At 43.7% G+C, this 19,568-nt stretch overlaps 2 protein-coding genes across 3 annotated transcripts; one reads left to right on the top strand and one right to left on the bottom strand.

Moving 5' to 3' along the window:
* Nucleotides 1-3,724: 3,724 nt before the first annotated feature.
* Nucleotides 3,725-14,675, bottom strand: LOC115780610 (ubiquitin-conjugating enzyme E2C). Of its 2 annotated transcripts, none has more exons than XM_030729888.1 (7): nucleotides 14,546-14,675; nucleotides 14,004-14,129; nucleotides 10,581-10,608; nucleotides 7,906-7,992; nucleotides 4,658-4,862; nucleotides 4,521-4,580; nucleotides 3,725-3,847 (listed from the first exon to the last, which is right to left on the bottom strand). In XM_030729888.1, the coding sequence occupies exons 2-7, from the start codon at nucleotides 14,108-14,110 to the stop codon at nucleotides 3,810-3,812; spliced, it is 525 nt and encodes a 174-aa protein (XP_030585748.1). In that variant the 5' UTR covers nucleotides 14,111-14,129; nucleotides 14,546-14,675; the 3' UTR covers nucleotides 3,725-3,809. The 2 variants fall into 2 exon arrangements, with proteins under 2 accessions (XP_030585748.1, XP_030585749.1); XM_030729889.1 differs by lacking the exon at nucleotides 14,546-14,675 and adding an exon at nucleotides 14,208-14,325.
* Nucleotides 14,676-14,974: 299 nt separating this feature from the next.
* Nucleotides 14,975-18,898, top strand: polr2j (RNA polymerase II subunit J). Its single transcript, XM_030729890.1, has 3 exons — nucleotides 14,975-15,309; nucleotides 18,518-18,626; nucleotides 18,719-18,898. Exons 1-3 carry the CDS (start codon nucleotides 15,167-15,169, stop codon nucleotides 18,818-18,820), a joined length of 354 nt encoding a protein of 117 aa, XP_030585750.1. The 5' UTR covers nucleotides 14,975-15,166; the 3' UTR covers nucleotides 18,821-18,898.
* The last annotated feature ends 670 nt before the right edge of the window (nucleotides 18,899-19,568 follow it).

Below are 19,568 nucleotides of genomic sequence, written 5' to 3'. Positions count from 1 at the left end.
GATGGTTTGGTTAACTTGTTAGTATGTTCTTTATGCTATGGTTATCTGAATAACTTAATGTTACGTTAACATACCGAACACGTGTTCGTTGTGCGTCATGTAGCTGAATGTGCTACGTTAGCATAACGTAGGTGTAACCGTGTTCGTCCTGTTCTTTAATCCATTATTATTTTAAATTGCCGTTCAAGATGGAATTTCTGCTCTGAGTCTCGGATTCTATCAACCTCCCCCCCCCAAAAAAAAGTGCGACTTATATTCCAGTGCGACCTATATATGTTTTTTTCTTCTTTATTATGCATTTTTTGGCTGGTGCGACCTATACTCCGGAGCGACGTATAGTCCGAAAAATACGGTATTTATTTCAAGCTGAAGTAGTTTTAAAAGACTGGATCATTTAAAGTGGAAAAAATACTACTTTATAATATTTTTACAACAGTTTTTGGATAGAGGACAGTATGTGTCCTTAGCAGGGTTATAATAGTTTTGGATTTTACATTATAGTTTAGTTTTAGTTAGTTTTTACTTTTTTTTTCTCTAATTCAGTTAGTTTTAATTAGTTTTCAGAGTGGTTTTTCTCGTTTTTATTAGTTTTTATTTTTGGTTTCATGCTTAGTTTTAGTTAGTTTCAGTTAGTTTCAGTATTAGTTTTAGTATTTTCATACCTAATCAGGTGCAAGATTCAAGGCGCAAAAGTGACTATTGTGTAATGACAAAAAGATACCATTTAAATAAATATATTCAACAACCAACTGTTCACAAGACATGCTAAATGTGTGTAATATTAAGGACACACATAACATCAACAGGGAGAAACAAAGAAAAACATGAACTCCCAAACTCAATAAATTCTACAATAAACTCCACAATAAAGTTCAGCATCAGTGCAGCAGATTAATAACGCCTACATGTGGTGTTAAACAAAAACAAACTCTTTGAAGGAGTCAAAGCTCAAATCCAGCTGCATCCTGATGTTCTCACCACCTGAAGCTGCTTCTGTTTTGGAGCTAGCTTGTTAGATGCTGCTAATTAAACCTGCAGGGTCTTTGCGGCCTCTGTACACAACCTACAGAAGTTGTCGACCTCATGTCCACATTTATGCTTGTGTAGCTGGATTGTGAGTGTTAATTACCTTATGGTCGTGTGCAGGTGTTTGTACTCAAAGAACCTCCATACGGGACTCTGCCGCTTTCTCTGCAGACCGCAGCCATTACTTTGCGGACCAGCACATGCGCACGCACATGCGCACGCACTCACACAGTTGTCCTGTGGCGCTCCCAGCTTAAACTCGGAGAGCGGAAACAATGATTTCATATCAATCCACAAGGCTTAAAATGAAAGTCAGTTTATCGATAATTTCAGTTAGTTTTAGTTAGTTTTGTAAACTCACAATTCAGTTTTAATTAGTTATCGTTTTTTCCTTTTAATTATAGTTTTTATTTATTTCAGTTAACGACAATGTTTTTTCAATTTCAGTTTTCGTTATTTCGTTCGTTTTCGTTAACTATAATAACCCTGGTCCTTAGGATCACGAATGTAAGTTTTTCACAAAACCTGATACTGTAGAAAAACAAAAAATGCATGAAAAAGAATGTTGATGCCAATCAGTGACTCATCTCAGGGCCTAATAAAAATAATAATCCAATAGTCCCCAAAATACATTTTATGGAAATTATTTGAGTTTTTTAATTTTTGTCCATGAAAAAAAGTGGCACTGTGTAAGTAAATGGGCCTATAAAGGGTTAAAAATTTTCAAAAAGTACATAATATTTGGTATCTATGCGTCAGGTTGAAGTAGTTTTAAAAGACTATATCATTTAAAGTGGAAAAAAATATTACTTTATAATATTTTTATGGCGGTTTTTAGGAAGAGGACACATTTTGTCCTTAGGATCACGAATGTAAGTTTTTTAAAGGATCTCCCAAGGGTTAAGGATGTTTAAAGAAAGTTTCAGCAGCTGAACATGAATAAGAGAAAGAGTACAATTCCTGAAAAGATGGGAAATGTCCTCAGAAGCAGGATCTGTGCATTCTTGGGTGTCAGTAAACAGTCTCTGCTCCCCTTCTAATCTGATAGAGGGTCCTTTGGCCTTCTCAGTGTGAACATTCTCTACTGAGGAAGAATTAGTTTCTGTTTATCATATTTATTCAGTGATGGTTTATTACAAATACAATTTTTTTTCCCTGCTTTCGGTGGAGACGATGCATTTTTCTCTTCTTCCCAACCTTCCCTATCTACCCCTGCTTTGAGCGTCTCTTCACACATCCCTGAACTGGAATTTAAATTATGGATCTGGTCAGCTGGTCTCTCAACACTATTGATGATCAAATTCTCATCACGAGGAGATAAGGAGAAGGGGATCCTTCTTTCCTCTGGCCTGGCTACATACCCGGCTGGCTATGTTATGGTTTCCCGTGGGGATGGAACGTTCCTGGCTGTGTGGGCGTGGCATATACATTGATACCAGGATTTCGCTCAAACTGGACCTGGGGGTACCTGGTTTCTGGGCAGCTGTTTAGGCTCTAGTAAGGCTGCCTATGAGGGATGCAGAAACAGTACGAACTCAATCAGACAGTAGAGCTGAATCGAAGTGGATTACATCTGGAGGAGTGTTGAGTGTCTGTTCTACAGAAAACTGTAAGGTCTGTCAGCAAATAGTTATGACGGCCTGAACCAAAACAATTTGCAGTATTTGGAATTTGGCTCCCAGACGGCCTTGGATGGCTGTCTACCTGAAGTGTCTCCTGGAGATGTTTGTAAACAGATGCTCTTCACCCCCGCCCCGTGTTGTGACCTGTATGAACTGGTTTTATGAAAATTCCCAAAATCCTTCAAACAATAGAGTTCTTCTCCAAGACGTCAGGTTTGAAGTTAAATCAGCTGTTAAACACCAGCTTAACATTTGGAAAAATCTCAGTAAATGTAAATCTGATCTGAATTACTGGTCCCAAAGAGATCTCCATCATAGGCAGGCTTTTTATGTTCATTTATCCAGCTTACTACTCATCTCTGCATAAATGGAAGCCGTAAATGAGGCTGACTTTAATTACCGCTGGAGGAGGAAAACTCACCTTATGAAAAAAGGCTGTTTGGTTAAATAAGGAAGGCGGTTGATGCTGAATGCATTAATGGGGCCATCAAAATACACGTGGTCTGTGTTACTGGGTGTTCTCTAAATTCGTGGATTTGTCATTAACAAAGTTAAAGTGTTATTTGATGCAACTGTGACATGGCTTTTCAAGAATTCAAGAACCATTCTTGGAACCTTGTCCATAAAAAAAAAAAAAAAAAATTTTAAATAATTAGATGTCAAAGTTCCACATCTGTATAACAATGCAGTGGAGCTTTGCAAAGTGATCAGGGACATGAACCTTACAGGTACCCCCCCCCAAATATTTATTAATTTCATCAATAACTTATTGTAATGGGTTTGTGTGATTTTCTAAAATTGTCTGCGCCTGTTTTAATGTAGTTTGTATTGTACTCTGCCTGTACTGTAAGTTTATTAATAAAGTTTTTTTTTTTTTGTAAAAAGACGTCTGTGCTCATACCTGTGGTGGGAGGAGCTAAAATGGCTCTAGGCTCCCTACACTTTTCTCCTGCTGTCAAAATAAAAGCACTTCGATAACGAACCTGGAGAGTCTAAACACCCTGTCACAGTGCATCATGGGCGGACAGTCTGTCCATTTCAGCTGCTGTGATCAAGAATCAATAATCAGGCATCTGTTGAATTAAGAACTTTATTGATACGGCGAGATAAACATAAAAATATGGTACAAACACAGAAGACAGAATAAGACAAAGAGCAGCTTCACTTCTGGAAGGTCGAGTGTAGATGAGTTTTGAAGGCTGAAAAAGAAGAACTCCCATCAGCCCCTGCTGTACACTGAGCTGTCAACAGCTGCTGCGTTCACACCTGTTTAACACACCTGGCAGCATTTTGTGCTCCAGCAGGCCAAGAAAAATGCCTCCTTGCTTTTAGGGAACTTTAAATATTCCCGTTGTGTTGCTGAAGTGTCTTGTTAACCTAACATGCTACATGTCACTGCTACGTTCTGAAAACTAAGGAATTCTCAGCTGTTCTTTAGTTCAGAAAAGTTTAGTTTAGTTCATCAGCTGATGAAGAGTCAGAAACAGGAAGAAGGAAACATGAACAGTTTGACCGTCACGCATCAAACCAACAAACTTCTAGCTCTGTTTTTCCTGCTGGTCTTAAACGCAGCATCTGCAGGTCTACAGGAAGTAAAAACACCTTTGTTTTGTTTTCTGACCTGCAGCTGGAGTCAAATGCTCTGCACAGCCTCACAGAGAGGCAGCTACGAAGCACGCTCAGCACAGTTTCTTTATCTAACGTCAGGACCGGCACACCGAGAACTGAATTTAGTCCGACCTGACTCACCTAGACGCGGCGAGTCAGGAAGAAAACGAGTTTTTAACGAGCCATGAAGATGCACTGACCTCGAACGCAGCAGCTGTTAACACATTTGAAAGTGATGGCGTGTTAATATGACTGCTTTCTCACCTTCCTGGTCCTCCCACAGCTCTGCCGCCACCGTGTTCAGAGGACTCTCGTTGTTGGGCTCTGAGGAGGAAACGAGTTAGAGTGAGGTCAGAGTGCACAGGACGGATGCCATGATGCCGTCGCTGTGATGCGTTTACCTCCCAGCAAGCTCTGGATGGACAGCAGGATGGAGCGGACATCGTACAGCGCCGACCATTTGTCCTTCAAGATGTCGAGGCAGATGAAGCCCTGATCGTCCACATTGGGATGGAAACACGGCGTGACAAACTTCACACGAGGAGCCTGGTATGGGTAACCGGCAGGAAACTCCAGAGAGAGGCGGTACCTGAGGCCCTCATACACCTGCCACAGGTGAAACACAGATTACAGTTACTATCAGAGTTTCTTTAACTTCCTTCTACCTTGAAACAGTGAAAGCAGAAAGAACCTGATCAGATTAAAAGATTATATTTTCATAAAGTCTGAACCTCTGAGATGATTAGGGACTGGCAGGTGTTCTCAGGTGTGAGTGTGCGTCCTGTTTTAGAATCCAGGATGGGTGGGATATGAGAGGACCTTAGAAGAGGTTGATGCTCATCAGGCTGGAAATGTTTCCAGAAACTAACAATTTTAGAGTCCAAATGGTGGCGATTCATCATTGCCTCCACAGGAGAGGTCCACCACCAAAGATCACTCAGAGGGAGGAGCCAACAGTCTGAAGGAACCCAGAAGCAGCTTAAGTTCAGAGTTCTCCTGATGACGCACTTGAACAGCACAAGGCGTTCCCAGCTCCTTTCTGCAGAAAGGTCAAGAGGACGAGGTTGAAGGCTGCAGAGAATGTTTTGAGGATGGGAGATGAGATGCCTTTCAGAGCAAACTGGTCTGTTAGAGGCACTGAGAGGGTTCCCACCCACTGAGGAGCACTGAGAACTTCAGACAAGCTGTTTACAGATAGAGACTGGACTTCACCGACATCCAGCTCTGGTTTATTTAGATCAGATGCCGTTTACTTTATTGTGGCAGCTGTCAGTCAGAGGCAACGGTTCACTGAACTGTGGACAGATCATAAGGCTCTTCTACCGAAAATAAAAATAGATCCAATTAAATTCGAGTTCTGCATTTAACCCTCTGCCTGTTGCTAGGGCTGCGACGATTTGTTAACGTAAATCAATCATGTCGACTACAAAAATTTGGCAACGTGGAATTTTGACATGGATGCATCCCATTAAACTGCAATACACCACAGGAAGATATGGGGGCAGTATTGCCGCCACTGTTTGCCAGTAACAATACTCACGAAGAAGAAAGTACCGTGAACAACGCTGGTGGAACAGAGAGGGAGGAGAAAATGAAAGAAAATCAAGACAGACTGTCAAAGGTGTGGGAGCATTTCACAGAAAACAAAAATAAAGCTGAATGCAGACGGAGCTTTCCTTCCACTTTAAAACACACACACACACACACACACACACACACACACGCTACTTTCCCACCGCCGAGGAACCGGTTCGCGTGCCCGTGCTGTTCCCAATGAACGGGCGAAACGCTTAACAGGCCCGCGTTTCTGTGAACTGCTCCTTTACGTATGAGCGTGGGCGGGTCCTCGTCTGGACACGGAAGATGAAGCGCACAAACGTGGGAGAACACGCTCCCCTTTCTGTGCTGCAAATACGTTTTAGGGTCCAAACCAAACTACTGCAGCATCTGTGTGCAGCACAGAGGGAAACACAGACAGAGATTAGAGCAAGACGACAAGTACGCACTTTGTGTCCTTTTATCTGTGATATGAACTGATACAAAGCAGCAAGTTCAGCCTTAGAGCCCAACCTAATTCACAGCCATGAAAATCGCTTCGCTTTTCTCCTGTAATACACATGTAATATGGTAGAAAACTTGATGTTGAGATGGCAGAGTCACGCCCTTCTGCCGCTTTTGGCACGCGTTCTTGGTTCGAGACCAGCTAGTTTGCGGAGCCAGAGTTGAACCCGTTTTTCGGCCGAGCACCGAGTGTTTCGGCGGTGGAAAACCCGCCTAACGGTTCAAATTACGGCACGGGCTCCGGAACCCTGTTGGTGGGAAAGAGGCCCCCCCCACACACACACACACACACACACAGACACACACACACACACACACACACACAGTGGACTGTTTAAACCACCGGCACCCTGGAGCTGTGACGTCAGCTCTAGATGGGGACGTTAGTTTGTCGCTGATACCGGTTAATGTTTGTACAGGAATGTTTGTTAGTTTACTTGTCGGAAACAATCTCTCATGGATGATGTTTGTTAACCACCACCATTTCAGTTACGTTAGCTAACGAGCGAAGGACAATAGAAGCTGCTACACTGTCTCCCCCCCCCATGCATTAATATCAGCATTTATTCTGAATAGTAAACCTCTGTATGAATTGACTCATATGTAAACTTTTCAGCTGTTCTGGATGGAAAGAAATCTTTTTGATGTAATTTGAAACTGTGTTTGCACTTTTGGACATTTTTATTTACTTAATTGCACATTATATTTTCATTAAAAAAATTGCATTCACTTTAATATGTAGTTTATTTTATATTTACTGTGATGTCACATTAATGTTAAAATACATTTGATTAGTTTAAACTTATTTTGATGGGTCATTATTTTAATTGTGAGAAGAGAAAGTGATTTTAACAGGTGGGCAGGCTTAAACAGGTGAGGTACTTTTGAGGTACTCTGTCACCGAGAATATGTTTGGCATTATAGGGTTAAATAAAGAACGCAGATTGTGTTGGAAAAATGAAGACATTATGAATGGATCAGGACAGTATGAGCTGGGAAGTGACCAGAGCCTGCCTTGGATCTGGGCCTGATCCAATCTGAATCCGTGATCCTGATCCATTTGGATCCTTGTACTGTGCAGGTGGACTCGGACATGGTTTCTGATCTGTTATGGAGCCCATGATCCCATCGGGCGGATCAGGTGCAGCAGGAAGGGAGGAGTCAGACCTGCCAGCAAACATGAGGTTTCTATGGTAACTGACTCAGTTGAAATTAACTTTCTGGAACTGAAAACCCAAGTTTTCCTCAGCTCAGGGTTAATAAACTCAGAGCTGGAGCTACACCTGCTTCCTGGAGCCGGACCCTGCTGTGGTGGAGAGCACCTGCTCCAAGTAAAGAACCAAAAACTGGTTCTAAGAGCTTTGATAGGTCCTGGTTTCTGGAGTGTGGACACAAACTGCACCAAGTCCAAGATTTACCAGGAACATCAGGTGGTAATGTGACGTTTGGACCCGTTTTACTGCATCTGATCCAGGATCAGCTTCACTGGTTCTAGCAGAAGATTTTAAAGGAACACCTGAGAACATCTGTCTATGGACAGACTAAAAAGGAATTGATCTGACTGTGGAATTGATCAGTGTGCGCATACCGTCCCCTGAGCTCCATCGATGGTTCCGACCCATTTGAAGAGATTATCCGATTCTGGGAATGCTGAGATCCCCTTATCACCCGACATCTACAAGACACAGAGAGAGATGGGTCACATGACAGGCAGGTCACATGTAACACCTGAGCTTTGTGTGGACAGGTGTCAGCGTTTTAGTGTAACAGCTGTTTGTTAACTCAGGTCAGAGGTCAAAGTTCTGCACACATGTGCAGAAGACTACAGAAATTGAGCTGCTATCAGTGATCAGTACAGATCAATACGCAGCAGCCCTGCCTCACCCCTTGTGGCAGCTGGGATAGGCTCTGGCCCCACCCCCCATGACCCTGAACTGGACAAGCAGAAGAAAATTGATGGAAGAGCAAGCTCTGATGACCTCACATTTACCCACCTCAGGCACAAACTAACTGTGTTAAACTGATGTCACAGGTCAGATTACTCAGCTCAGTCAGAACTTCACAGGAACCATAAAAACTAAATTAATCCTAGAACATCTGGCTCAACATCTTGGAGCTGAGCAGACCTCTCAGGTCTTTGGAACAAGCTCCCTGCTGACCTGGGGTCAGTTTCACCTGTGCCAAGATTCAAAAACAGACTCCAAACCTTATTGTGAGGCCTGCAGTCAACTGCTTTAATACTGCTGCTAAACCCACAGGTTTCATGCCTTTATGTTCTGTTAGGGATAATTATGATAATTTACAATTATGAACAAACCGTACGCCGGGGGGAGGGGGTTAACACCCAATGTATGCTTTTCAAACAGAAAATGTCGGCCAGAACTATGTAATTTGAGCACTACTACCTGACCGCCAATGCCCGAGGCATCCACCCTCGTTCACTTGTACACCACTGCACTACTGCGTGTCTGCAGTGATATGGCCTCCAGTCTGGCAGATCAGTTCACTGAATTGATCTTTGAATTCTCTAAAAATAGTCCATCGATTCACAGAGACTCTGACGATATTAGACAGGAACAAGCTGCAAGTGCCACGCAGCAGGTGTAAAAAGCAGCCAAAGCTGCCGGAGATCAATTTAACAAGTGGAAGTATTGTACCAAAAAGCCGAATCAAAAATGGAGGCCGTACACCGTAAGCCACAGAAAATTATGAATGATTTTATTCAGAAGGTATGAACATCAATTCTACATGTTCCTGCTGTGTTTTCTTCTATGCTGGCCCATATATTTGTGCGTAATCTGGTGATTGGCGGCTGGCACTGCTGCCAACTTTTGTGTAAGAAAACTCACTGTTGGCTGTCTCAAAAGTCACTAAAGGACGAATCTAGGTCAAGGTGATATGCCATAGCGCATGTATGACACAGTACGAGCACTGTATGTACACAAAACAGAAGGATTTCAGGTTTCTGGCCTCTCCAAAAAGTCGCTAAATTTGTTGCTAGTCATTTTTTTGAAGGAAAAAAAAAAAAAAAAAAAAAAAGTCGCTATGGGGATCTGAAAAGTCGTTACATCTAACAACAAAGTTGGCAGCACTGGCATTCGGTGTTGCCAAAAACTGATTGCAGCTTCTACCATGAGACAGGAGTGTTCTTGGCTCAGATTGAATTGATGATATTCATAAGAGATGATTGAGATATGCTCGACAGATTATAGGTCAAGTCATTTACAACAATATAAATACCAACAATTTTTTGGGCAAGTACCGGAAATCATTTTTTTGGCACAAGACCAGCTATTCAAATGACAAATCGCTCCACTGCCACTGTGTACAGTGTGGCGGCATGTACATTTTGCATACATGCAGTGCAGTACACATTCACATTAAAATTCAAATCCAAATCAGTTTATTGCACCCTATAAATTCTAATATATTAATATATTCTGTTTATTAATGCAACAATACAATGTTTTAATAGACAGAAAGAAAGTAAGAGTATAGAGTATATTTGATACCAAGATTTCCAGAATTTTTCAACACCAGGATGTGTTTTTAATACTTCCTATTACATTAAAATACAGTGATCCCTAATTCGCTACTTAAAAGGCCGAGGGTGAAGATACTGCACCACCTTCACGCTCGGCCTTTACTTCTATTTCCCCTAAAGGCGTGGGCGTAACTTCCCTTAACTCTGTCTCTACTTATCTCTGAGTGATGAGCATAGTTATTGGGTGTTACAGAAATACCTATATACTGCAAAATCCTGCAACATAGTGAAAACTCTGCGAAACAGAATTAATATTTTTAAAATCTGCGATATAGTGAAGCCGCAATAAGTGAACCACGATGTAGCGAGGAACCACTGTACCAAAGAACCAGGTCCAATTAAAATGTCATGAAAAAAGATCAACATTTTCTTTGTACCCCCCCCCCCCCTCAGGGAAGGGGGGGTCTGAAAAAGAGTCCTCTTGGTACCCTTTGGAAAATTTTGATAATTGTGAATGGCCCCTTAAGTACATTGAGTTTACATGTAAAGAGATGTGCTACAAGTAAAACTGCCATCGCCAATCCAACTGACACTCAGACATCTGCCTGTTGTACCTCAGGGCTGATCACTTGCTGTCACATGCACAGGAACTTCCTGTCATGTTATGTGAGGTCAGGTGGAGCTCCCATTAAGACTGAAGGTTAAAGCAGCGAGCTGGTCCTGGTCTGATCAATGCAGGAGAAACTTCACACAGAGATGAAGATGAAGACTGGACTCACCATAAGCGTCATCAGCTCCTGCTGCAGCCTGCAAACACAGAAGCATGAAGCTCAGAATCTGCTCGTCACTGCACATGCTTCACTGTCAGCTCTGAGCTGCTTCCTCAGACTGAGAAAGGAGGAGTCATCAACCTTCTTTTATGTCCAGATTGAGGTCTGGCATTTCCTCCTGAACTCACCTGTCAGGTCTTACTGAAACCACAAAGAACAGGGTTGCACTGTCGGGAGTTCCCTGTTTTGCTGCAGGCTGTAATGCTCTCCTCCTGACAGCAGGTGGCAGCAAAATACCTTAAAGCTGTTTGGTAAGCTACGGCCCTGTTTACACGACTCCTTTTCCAGTGGAAACTGTTTTGATGCATTTTGGCCTCCTGTTTACACAGACGCTTCAGAAACGATCTCAGTTTACACGGAAATGCTAGAAACGATGAAAACGCTGTAGTTCCCACTGCCAGGCCACAAGTTGGCTGAGGTTGTTTTGCAAAGTGTGTTTACGCAACACGCGTGGAGGGACTCAGTGGGATGTGAGGCAAAAATCTTACAAAAATGGTCAATGTGAGAACCTTTGTGTGGACTGACGAGTTTGGATTGCTGCTACACACAACACTAAATTATAAAATTGTAAAAACAGGAAAATTTTGACTGGGAATCGTGCCACTCGAAGTGCGCAGATATTTCTAAGTTAAGATCAAAAGACTAAGCAGCACAAGAGGCACTCGTGAATCCGCCATTGCAATTGCTGTTCATCTATTAGTGCATGTGCAGAAAACTGTGGCGGTTGCAACAATAGTGTTTATGTTTTTGTCCGTTTACACTGAGACAGAGGCCGGAGCTTTTCAGAAACGCTCCACTCTGGAGGCCGTTTCCAAAAAGTATGGTTTTAACTCCGTTCTTGTGGAAATGGGAGGCCGAAACGCATCAAAACAACACCATTTCCACTGGAAACGTTGTTGTGTAAACAGGGCCTAAGGTTCAGGTGTTAGACAGGTGAGATCAAAGCTGTCGCACCAACAGGAGAAAGAGAAGTGACAACCACAGCTCTCCCTCACCTGGGAAGTGAAAATCAGGTAAACGGCTCAGAGCGAATCCTGCATGTCTGACAGTCTGAATGGCACATTTCATCTTCACAGCGATGAGTTTTAACATTTCCCTGCCTTTATTTAACCATCTGTGTGCCTCATTGGTGCAGTTTGTCGGACTGTCACTACACACCTGTGGGAGCAGCGACCCCTGATGAGTAAACACTTGGCGACAGTGGAAAGGAAAAAAAATCCCTTTTAACAGGAAGAAACCTCAGGCAGAACCAGGCTCAGGGAGGGGCAGCCATCTGCTGCAACTTGTTAGGGGTGAGGGGAGAGAGACAGGACAACAGGACGCTCTCCATTACCTGCTGAACCCGGATGGCGGCGCTGTGCACTGAACCCGAATATGTTTGTCCATCCCGTGTGTGAGGTGCTGTACTAAAAGTGTGAGTCACAGTGAACTTGTCTAAGCTGATAACAGGAAGCGGAGCTGCTCACACCTGTCCAACAGGTAGAGTCAGAAACTGTCATGGGTTTATATTTTAGAGTTGATCTAAACACGGTGGATCAAACAAGGTGAGAATAACCCGATAGAAGTCTGTTTGTCCTGATCTGGCACTTCCTGTTGAATTTCCTCAGACTCAGGTGATCACAGAGTTTCTGCAGGTGTCAGCAGATTCAATGAGACCACAAGAAGCGTCCGGAGTCGCCTCAGAGGGGTTGAAGACTGATGACTAGTTTGCCGTGTTTGCTCCCTACATGGAGCTGCAGATTATAGCAGCCAGTTGTTGGCAGCTTTTACCTGCAGTCTGACTTAGGTGACTCTTCACGTGCCGCTTGCTGTTAGATCTACCTTACGACAACACAACATAGGGCTGGGTGATATATCGAGTTTTTAAGAAATATCAATATTTTCATACGCGATATAAGAGGGACAGTATCATTTATATCGATATAGTCTATGTCCCGTTACAATCATACTTGTAGATCCACCAGTTTGCCTCTCTTCTCCCAATTTGTCTCTGCACAACTTCACACAACCCCGCCTCTCTCCCTCACCGCTTCACCCGTAAATCATGCAGGAAGCGACAGCATGGAGAAATAAACAGTCACGAAGCTCTTGAAGAGGAGCTGGTTAGTAAAAAGAAAAGCAATGCTCAGTTATGTGGAGACTGTTCAGATTTAAAGTGTCAGATGATAAGATAGTGTTTATTTGTCACATGCACAGTTATACACAGATGAGCATCAGAATAATGTATTCTGTAGACAAAGCAACAAACAAGTACCGACAAAAGATCCGAGCACTCATCTTTTCTACTATGTGTACCGATGCTAATGCTAATGGCCGCGTCACTAGCTAACTATTAGGATAACAGCTGAAGTCATCAGCTGGAGCGATGGCACCTCAGCCAGGCGCAGCTGGCTAGAACCCTGCTGACTGAAGGATGGAGTTTTGTTCAGTCTGTTTACATGTTTTGCTATCTGCAAAGAGTACTAGATGTACAGGAGTACACACAGGAGGAAGCACTTTGGTGAAGTCTACTTCACTGCAGACTGGCTTTGTAAAGAATCAGTCAGCCTTTTGCTGTTTTTGCTCTGTGTCTTTTCTGTTTACATTTTAATGGCACAGCTATGAGTCTTGTTTTGGAGGAAAACGCATTAATTTATTTGAGTATTATTATCCAAATATGCCAATAGATTATTTTTGAGCAATTTCTCACGTACATCTACAGTTAAATGTTAATAAAAGTGTCTGTGTGACATTTGGGACATGTAGCTTTGACTCAGAAGGGCCTTTTTGTTTATAACTTTGGGAAGAAAACATATCATATCACCATTCAGCTAAAAACTATTGTTATATATATATATTTATCACCCAGCCCTAACACAACACACCTGTGACAGGTGTGTTCAGTAGTTTACCTGTGAATGAAAGTCTAATGGGCTGTACCTGAATTCTGCCTCATTCTCATGTTAAAGTGGATCTGTTCACGCGGTGCCTGCGCTGCTCATTCCTGTGATCAGTGAGCAATACCCATCAGTTCTGTTCAATGCAGACACCTGGACACAGGTAAACACCCTGCTTCAAATTTAAATCATATACTAAACTTTGAAGTGGAGGTGATGATGAATCAGTCAGCCTCAGCTTAATTTCTAATTCAAATCAGTGAAACTCTAGGAACAAACGCCAGTCACACATCTGCTACTTCCTGTTCATCGCAGTAGCTGCTCCATCTCACCTTTCAGGTTTATGTTTACACCTATGTTCCTCAATGGGACGAACAAAACATTAGGAACACCATTACAAACAACTGACAGAGTAACCTGCGCCTCAGGAGCTACTGACATGAAAGCACTGACCAAGCACCGTTTAGGGCCCACAGACAGGAGCGCACAGTCTCACCGTTTGGTCACCGAGCCTCTGGCCGCGCTGCCGCCGCTCTCGCTGCCTTTCAGAGCGGCCGTGGTGGAAGCTGCAGCCGCTGCGGGATCCATGTTCTGTGAGGCCATGAGAGCTAATGTCCGGTTCCTGTTGGAGACACAAAGACAGGCAGGGATTAGACATGCAGGTCTGGATCAGCCCACCGAGCCCAGGGATCAAACGCACGGGACGGCTCCCTCTCTGCGGATCAGCTCCCGGGTTTCTCCCTCTAAGCTACCAGCAGCTAAATGTTAGCTCTGACGATTCCCTGGTTGAACCAGCCTTTCGGGCCACCGTTTGGGGCTGAACTCAGAACGTATCCAGTAAGGCCTTTCCGACAGCAGCCCGCTGCCGCCCCAGGGCTCTCCCGCACGGTAACGGGTTAGCTTCGTGCTAATGCTGCTAGCTGTGACCGCTACCGGTTAGCTAAATGCTAGCACTACGGCTATCCTGTTTATCAGTCTGGAGCAAAGAACAAACACATCCAGGTAAGAACTCAAGTGTTTCCCCACCTGCGGACTTACCGGGTGTCGGTAGCGTCGGTCAGAACACAGCTGCTGTCTGTCGATTTCAAACGGAACACGCTCCCGCCCCCCGGTTTAAACCGACGCTTCCTCACACAGTCAGCCAATCAGCGCTAGACTTTCAAAAACAAACCAGCTCCGGCTGGCCAATGACAGGACTGCTCGTAAATCGAGCGGCGTTGTGATTGGGCAGCATGAACGACGACAGCCAAACGTCATTTAACGCTGGCGTCACACAGAGTCCAACGACTCGGAAACGCGTTTTGTAAACAAACAAAATTGCATTCATTCATTTATCCTAAAAATGTGTAAATAAATATTTTATTCTCTGTTTATGATTACAACTCTGTATCAGAATATTGTCACATGACCTCATATCAAACAGATAAACTCAGATTAGGGAGGAACACTGCTGCTGTTGGAGCACGGAGATTCATTCCACTGCACACCGCGGCGGCTGAAGGGCGTCCAGGTGAGGGTCAGAGGTCCACCTGGAGGAGAGATCCAGAACCACCATCACCGTTCTTCTCCCCACTGTCCACGTTCTGTGAACTGTCAATAAAGTTGGCGGAAGTGACTCCGTCAGTTTGGAGCTGTATTTCCGGTGAATGAACAGGTAAAATGAACGCGCCTCCCGCCTTCGAGTCGTTCCTGCTGTTTGAAGGCGAGAAGAAGATCAGCATCAGCAAGGACACCAAAGTCCCGAACGCCTGCCTGTTTACCCTGAACAAGGAGGACCACACGCTGGGCAACATCATCCGAGCGTAAGAGGCCGAGACACGTGTGCACACACGGCGCCACCCCGCTACATCTAGGCTAACAACAAGCTAACACACTGCTATCATCCAAGCGTACGAGGCAGAGACACGGCTGCACATACGTTGCTGTAGCGATTATCTCAGTGAAAGGCGCTAGCACGCAGCTAGCGTCAGGTGTTCCATATTGACAAATGAGCAGACAGATGTTGTAAAAGGTGACTTGCCCCCCCACCGGCCTCTGCGACAGACCAGCAAATAAACACTGAATATTTCATCTCTGCGCGTGTTTATAAAGCCTGCTGCTCTGTGCTGCTGCCTCACAGAAACTGACATGAATAAAAGGTCCTGTATTTATTTCCGGTTTAGGCTCCTAGTTAGGATGATTTGAGCAGGGTGCACTTACTGCTCAAGGATTAACTGCCAACTGGTGTTGATGGATATGTGTGAACTGGAGACATATCTTTTATATCAGGGGTCTCAAATGGCCTGGGGGCCACTGCTGGTTCAGTCATTTCAGTGGAGGGCCGCTGTTTGTGTTTATATGAGTTTATTTGACTATGTTGCCCTGTTGGCAAACACTGACAGAGCGGATTAATGCACTATATATGTAAAACACGATGTTTGCAACAGAGCAATATACAGCAGAGCGGATAAATACAACAAAATAATTTATATGTCCAGCAAAAAACTATATTTAGATATTTCTTCTAAATATAATAATAAATGTGAATCCGCTGTGTACTCATATTCCAGTATCAGCAGCATCCTTGTACCATCCTCTCTGCTTGACTTGGATGGGTCCACCTCACTGCAATCTCCAGCGTTGTTAAATATAAATGGTAAATGGATTAGTTCTTATATTTTGCTTTTCTACTCTAGTTGAGCACTCAAAGGGCTTTATACGAGCATTATGTAGTTCAACCAACCTAGTTGGGCAGTTTGAGCTCTTGTTGGCAGAGTTGGGATCACATCTGAGGCAGAGAAATAATTTCAGAGAGCCGACTTACCCGGAGCAGCGTGTAGCTGTGTGTCCGAGGTAAAATAGTATGATTTTACTGTTCTCACATCACCGTATATTCAGTGTATCGGTGTGCGTTTTGTGCTATAAGCTCACATGTTGCTAAATGCAGCACACTGATTGGTCAGATGTTTGCTTGCTTGCGAAAGTCAGGAAAATCGAACTGATCTGAAAAAATAAATGCAGCAAACTCTTCCTGTGAAATGACGCGGCCGGTGTGAACCGTTGCACTAAGTCTGAAAAATATTTTTAATGCATGAAACATTCACATGAAATTTACACGTCCAGTGTGTAAAGGCCTTCTGGCAGGCACAAGAAGCAGTGAAGATTGTGGGTTTAATTTTAGCAGTAACGAATCACGTGACCGAGACAAGCGGCGTGACCCGTGTCAAAAGTGAGTTACGGACAGAACGGAGAGAGTCGGCCCATTTTTCAAAATAAAACGTTCAGACTCATAATAAATAAAACACAAATAATGTAAGTAATTAATTTTTTCAGTGGGGCCCAGAACCAAATGACCTACGGACCAGTAATTGGGGACCTTTGACTTAAATTACATGAGAAACGGTGGTCTTAATTGTAGCAGAAAGAGAAATTTTTAAAAAGTAACTCAAAGGGACAAATTGTATTATACTTTTGACGTCAATTCGCGGGCCGGAAATGTGGGTGGGTGGGCTGGAAGTGGCCCGTGGGCCGGGAGTTTGAGACCCCTGTTTTATATACTCCTCATTACAGGTGGCTGAAGTACACACATTCTTCACTCTAGTAGAAATACACATAATTGTAGTAATAAAATACTCTGGTAGAAGGTAACAGTATAAAAGTACAGGCTCTGAAATCTACTCAGTGTAAAAGTAAAAAGAAGCTCTTGGAGGACATTTCTACCAGCTGTTTCTGTGAAAAAGTAACTGGACCTCATCAGGTCAGTATAATCAAATATTCATACAAGGAAACAGGAGGTTTATTTCAGCTTTTAAATAAAATATTTTTGCCTCTTCATCTTTACCTAAGTGTGTGCTAAGCACTGACAATAGATTCAGCAGGATTGTCTTGTGTGGTGTTGTTCCCTCTGTTTAAAGGAACAGTGTATAAAATTTCACCAGTAGACGTCAGCAGATTGCATATTGCAGTCAGCTGAGTATTGTTTTTCTTACCCCTCCCAATTCAAGTGCATAATCGTGACTACGGTGGTTGCTGTAGGAGAGGGGTGGCCAACTCCAGGCCTCAAGGGCCGGTTTCCAGCAGGTTTTAGATGTGTCCTCGATCCAACTCATCTGAATCAAACGGCTGAATTATCTCCTCAGTATGCAGTCAAGTTTTCCAGAGTCCTGCTAATGACTTCTATATTTGACTCAGGTGTGTTGGATCAGGATCACATCTAAAACCTGCAGGTCACTGGCTCTCGAGGCCTGGAGTTGCCCACCCCTGCTGTAGGACAAACTCAGGCTGCTGGTTACCTCAGCTGGTGTCCCACCCCCACCCCCAGGAAGCAGGTATAGCTACACCTGAGTTTAAGTCTGAGCTGAGGGAAACTCAGGTTTTCTGTTCCTGAAAGAGTGTGAGGAACAGACTCTGAACTTAACCTGCTCGCTGGCAGTGTCTCTCTGACTCCTCCTCTTCTGCTGCACCTGAGCCACCTGTTTGACATTCCCATTCTTTTCCTCATTCTGTCAGAGCGATGAGAGGAGCAGATTTACCCCCAAAAGTATTGGAGCAGTGAGGTCAGTCCCTTTATTTTTGCTGTAGACTGAAAACATTTGGGTTTGACATTAAAAGAAGAACGTGAGACAAAAGACCAAAATCTCAGCTTTTACACCTGGATCTAATACACAGTGTAGAAGACGGCACCTTTCTGACTGATTGAACTGGTATGAACAGGTGTTCTTGGTGTGTTTTCAGCAGAGACTCAGCAGCATTAGGATCAGATATGAAAGCTCACAGAACCATAAAACTGTTTGCTGCCAGCAGGAAAACCTCAGAATAAAGTTGGGTCTAAGAATCAGATTCTTCCTGATGCTCATCAGGGAAACGTGAACCACCTTCATAGTAGTGAAAACTCAGTTAACTCCAGAGTTACCTGATGAGACTAAATTCTGCTCCATTAGAACACACTGAAGGAAGGAGAAAGTCAACTATTATTGGCTGACTGTGCACCAATTAATTTCCCCTGTGTGTGTGTGTGTGTGTGTCTGTCAGTCAGCTGCTGAAGGATCCCCAGGTTCTGTTTGCTGGTTATAAAGTTCCTCATCCTCTGGAGCACAAGATTGTCATCAGAGTGCAGACCACACCTGACTACAGCCCACAGGTGACACACATACACACACACACACACCTTACTACAGCCCACAGGTGACACACACACACACACACCTGACTACAGCTACTGTTGTCTTACAGGAAGCGTTCACCAACGCCATCACTGACCTGATCAGCGAGCTGTCTCTACTGGAGGAACGCTTCAGAGTCGCCATCAAAGACAAACAGGAAGGCATTGAGTGACCCCCATTCCTCATGATGTCACTTCCTTTTACCTGTCCTGTGCTTCTTTTTTTCTAAATAAAGCCTGTGATGTCATATCCTGCAGAGTGTGTTACATGCCTATACCTCAGCTGGTGTTACAGCAGGTAATTATTCAGGTGATCAGTGTGATCTCACCTGAGATGTAAGTATGAAGAGAGATGTGAGCTGTGTTGAGCTTAAAATCAGTGGCTTTTTATACCTGATCAGCCATCACCATGGTAACTGATGCTGAACACCTTACCTGTTATTTCATCTTTACTCTGAAACCCTCAAATAGCAGTGAGTCTGCAGCTGAGAGAATAAAACTGACCTGTCAGCAGCAGGTGATTCTCAGAGCCCAGCTTAGTAGAAAGCTAATAATCACCGTGGTGATAGCCGTTATGTCAGGTTTTAGGATTTGTCAAGCCAGGTAACAAAGCCCAGTTTAGCCCAGGCACTCGGAACACAATAAAGCAGGGATCCTCAAATCCAGGCCTTGAGGTCCGGTGTCCTGCAGGTTTTAGATGTGTCCTTGATCCAACTCACCTGAATGAAATGGCTGAATTATCTCCTCAGTATGCAGTCAAGTTCTCCAGAGTCCTGCTAATGACTTCTATATTTGACTCAGGTGTTGTTGAAGCAGAGACACATCTAAAACCTGCAGGACACCGGACCTCGAGGCCTGGATTTGAGGATCCCTGCAATAAAGTGTAACCAAGAACATAACTCGAGGAAATAAACTAAGGTC

Source organism: Archocentrus centrarchus, chromosome 5, assembly GCF_007364275.1.
Source record: "Archocentrus centrarchus isolate MPI-CPG fArcCen1 chromosome 5, fArcCen1, whole genome shotgun sequence".
Classification (NCBI taxonomy): domain Eukaryota; kingdom Metazoa; phylum Chordata; class Actinopteri; order Cichliformes; family Cichlidae; genus Archocentrus; species Archocentrus centrarchus.
Note: the sequence above shows the minus strand (reverse complement) of the source record. Positions and strands in the feature narration are given on the sequence as shown.

What these genes read in the sequence shown, in the direction of transcription:
- LOC115780610 (XM_030729888.1), bottom strand. Translation starts at nt 14,110, where the DNA reads ATGGCCTCACAGAACATGGATCCCGCAGCGGCTGCAGCTTCCACCACG. An exon ending in TCGATGGAGCTCAGGGGACG is followed by an intron (nt 4,863 to 7,905) that starts GTATGCGCACAC and finishes CACCTGTGGCAG; the next exon opens with GTGTATGAGGGCCTCAGGTA. An exon ending in CATCCAGAGCTTGCTGGGAG is followed by an intron (nt 4,581 to 4,657) that starts GTAAACGCATCA and finishes TTTCCTCCTCAG; the next exon opens with AGCCCAACAACGAGAGTCCT.
- polr2j (XM_030729890.1), top strand. Translation starts at nt 15,167, where the DNA reads ATGAACGCGCCTCCCGCCTTCGAGTCGTTCCTGCTGTTTGAAGGCGAG. An exon ending in CTGGGCAACATCATCCGAGC is followed by an intron (nt 15,310 to 18,517) that starts GTAAGAGGCCGA and finishes TGTGTCTGTCAG; the next exon opens with TCAGCTGCTGAAGGATCCCC. An exon ending in CACCTGACTACAGCCCACAG is followed by an intron (nt 18,627 to 18,718) that starts GTGACACACATA and finishes GTTGTCTTACAG; the next exon opens with GAAGCGTTCACCAACGCCAT.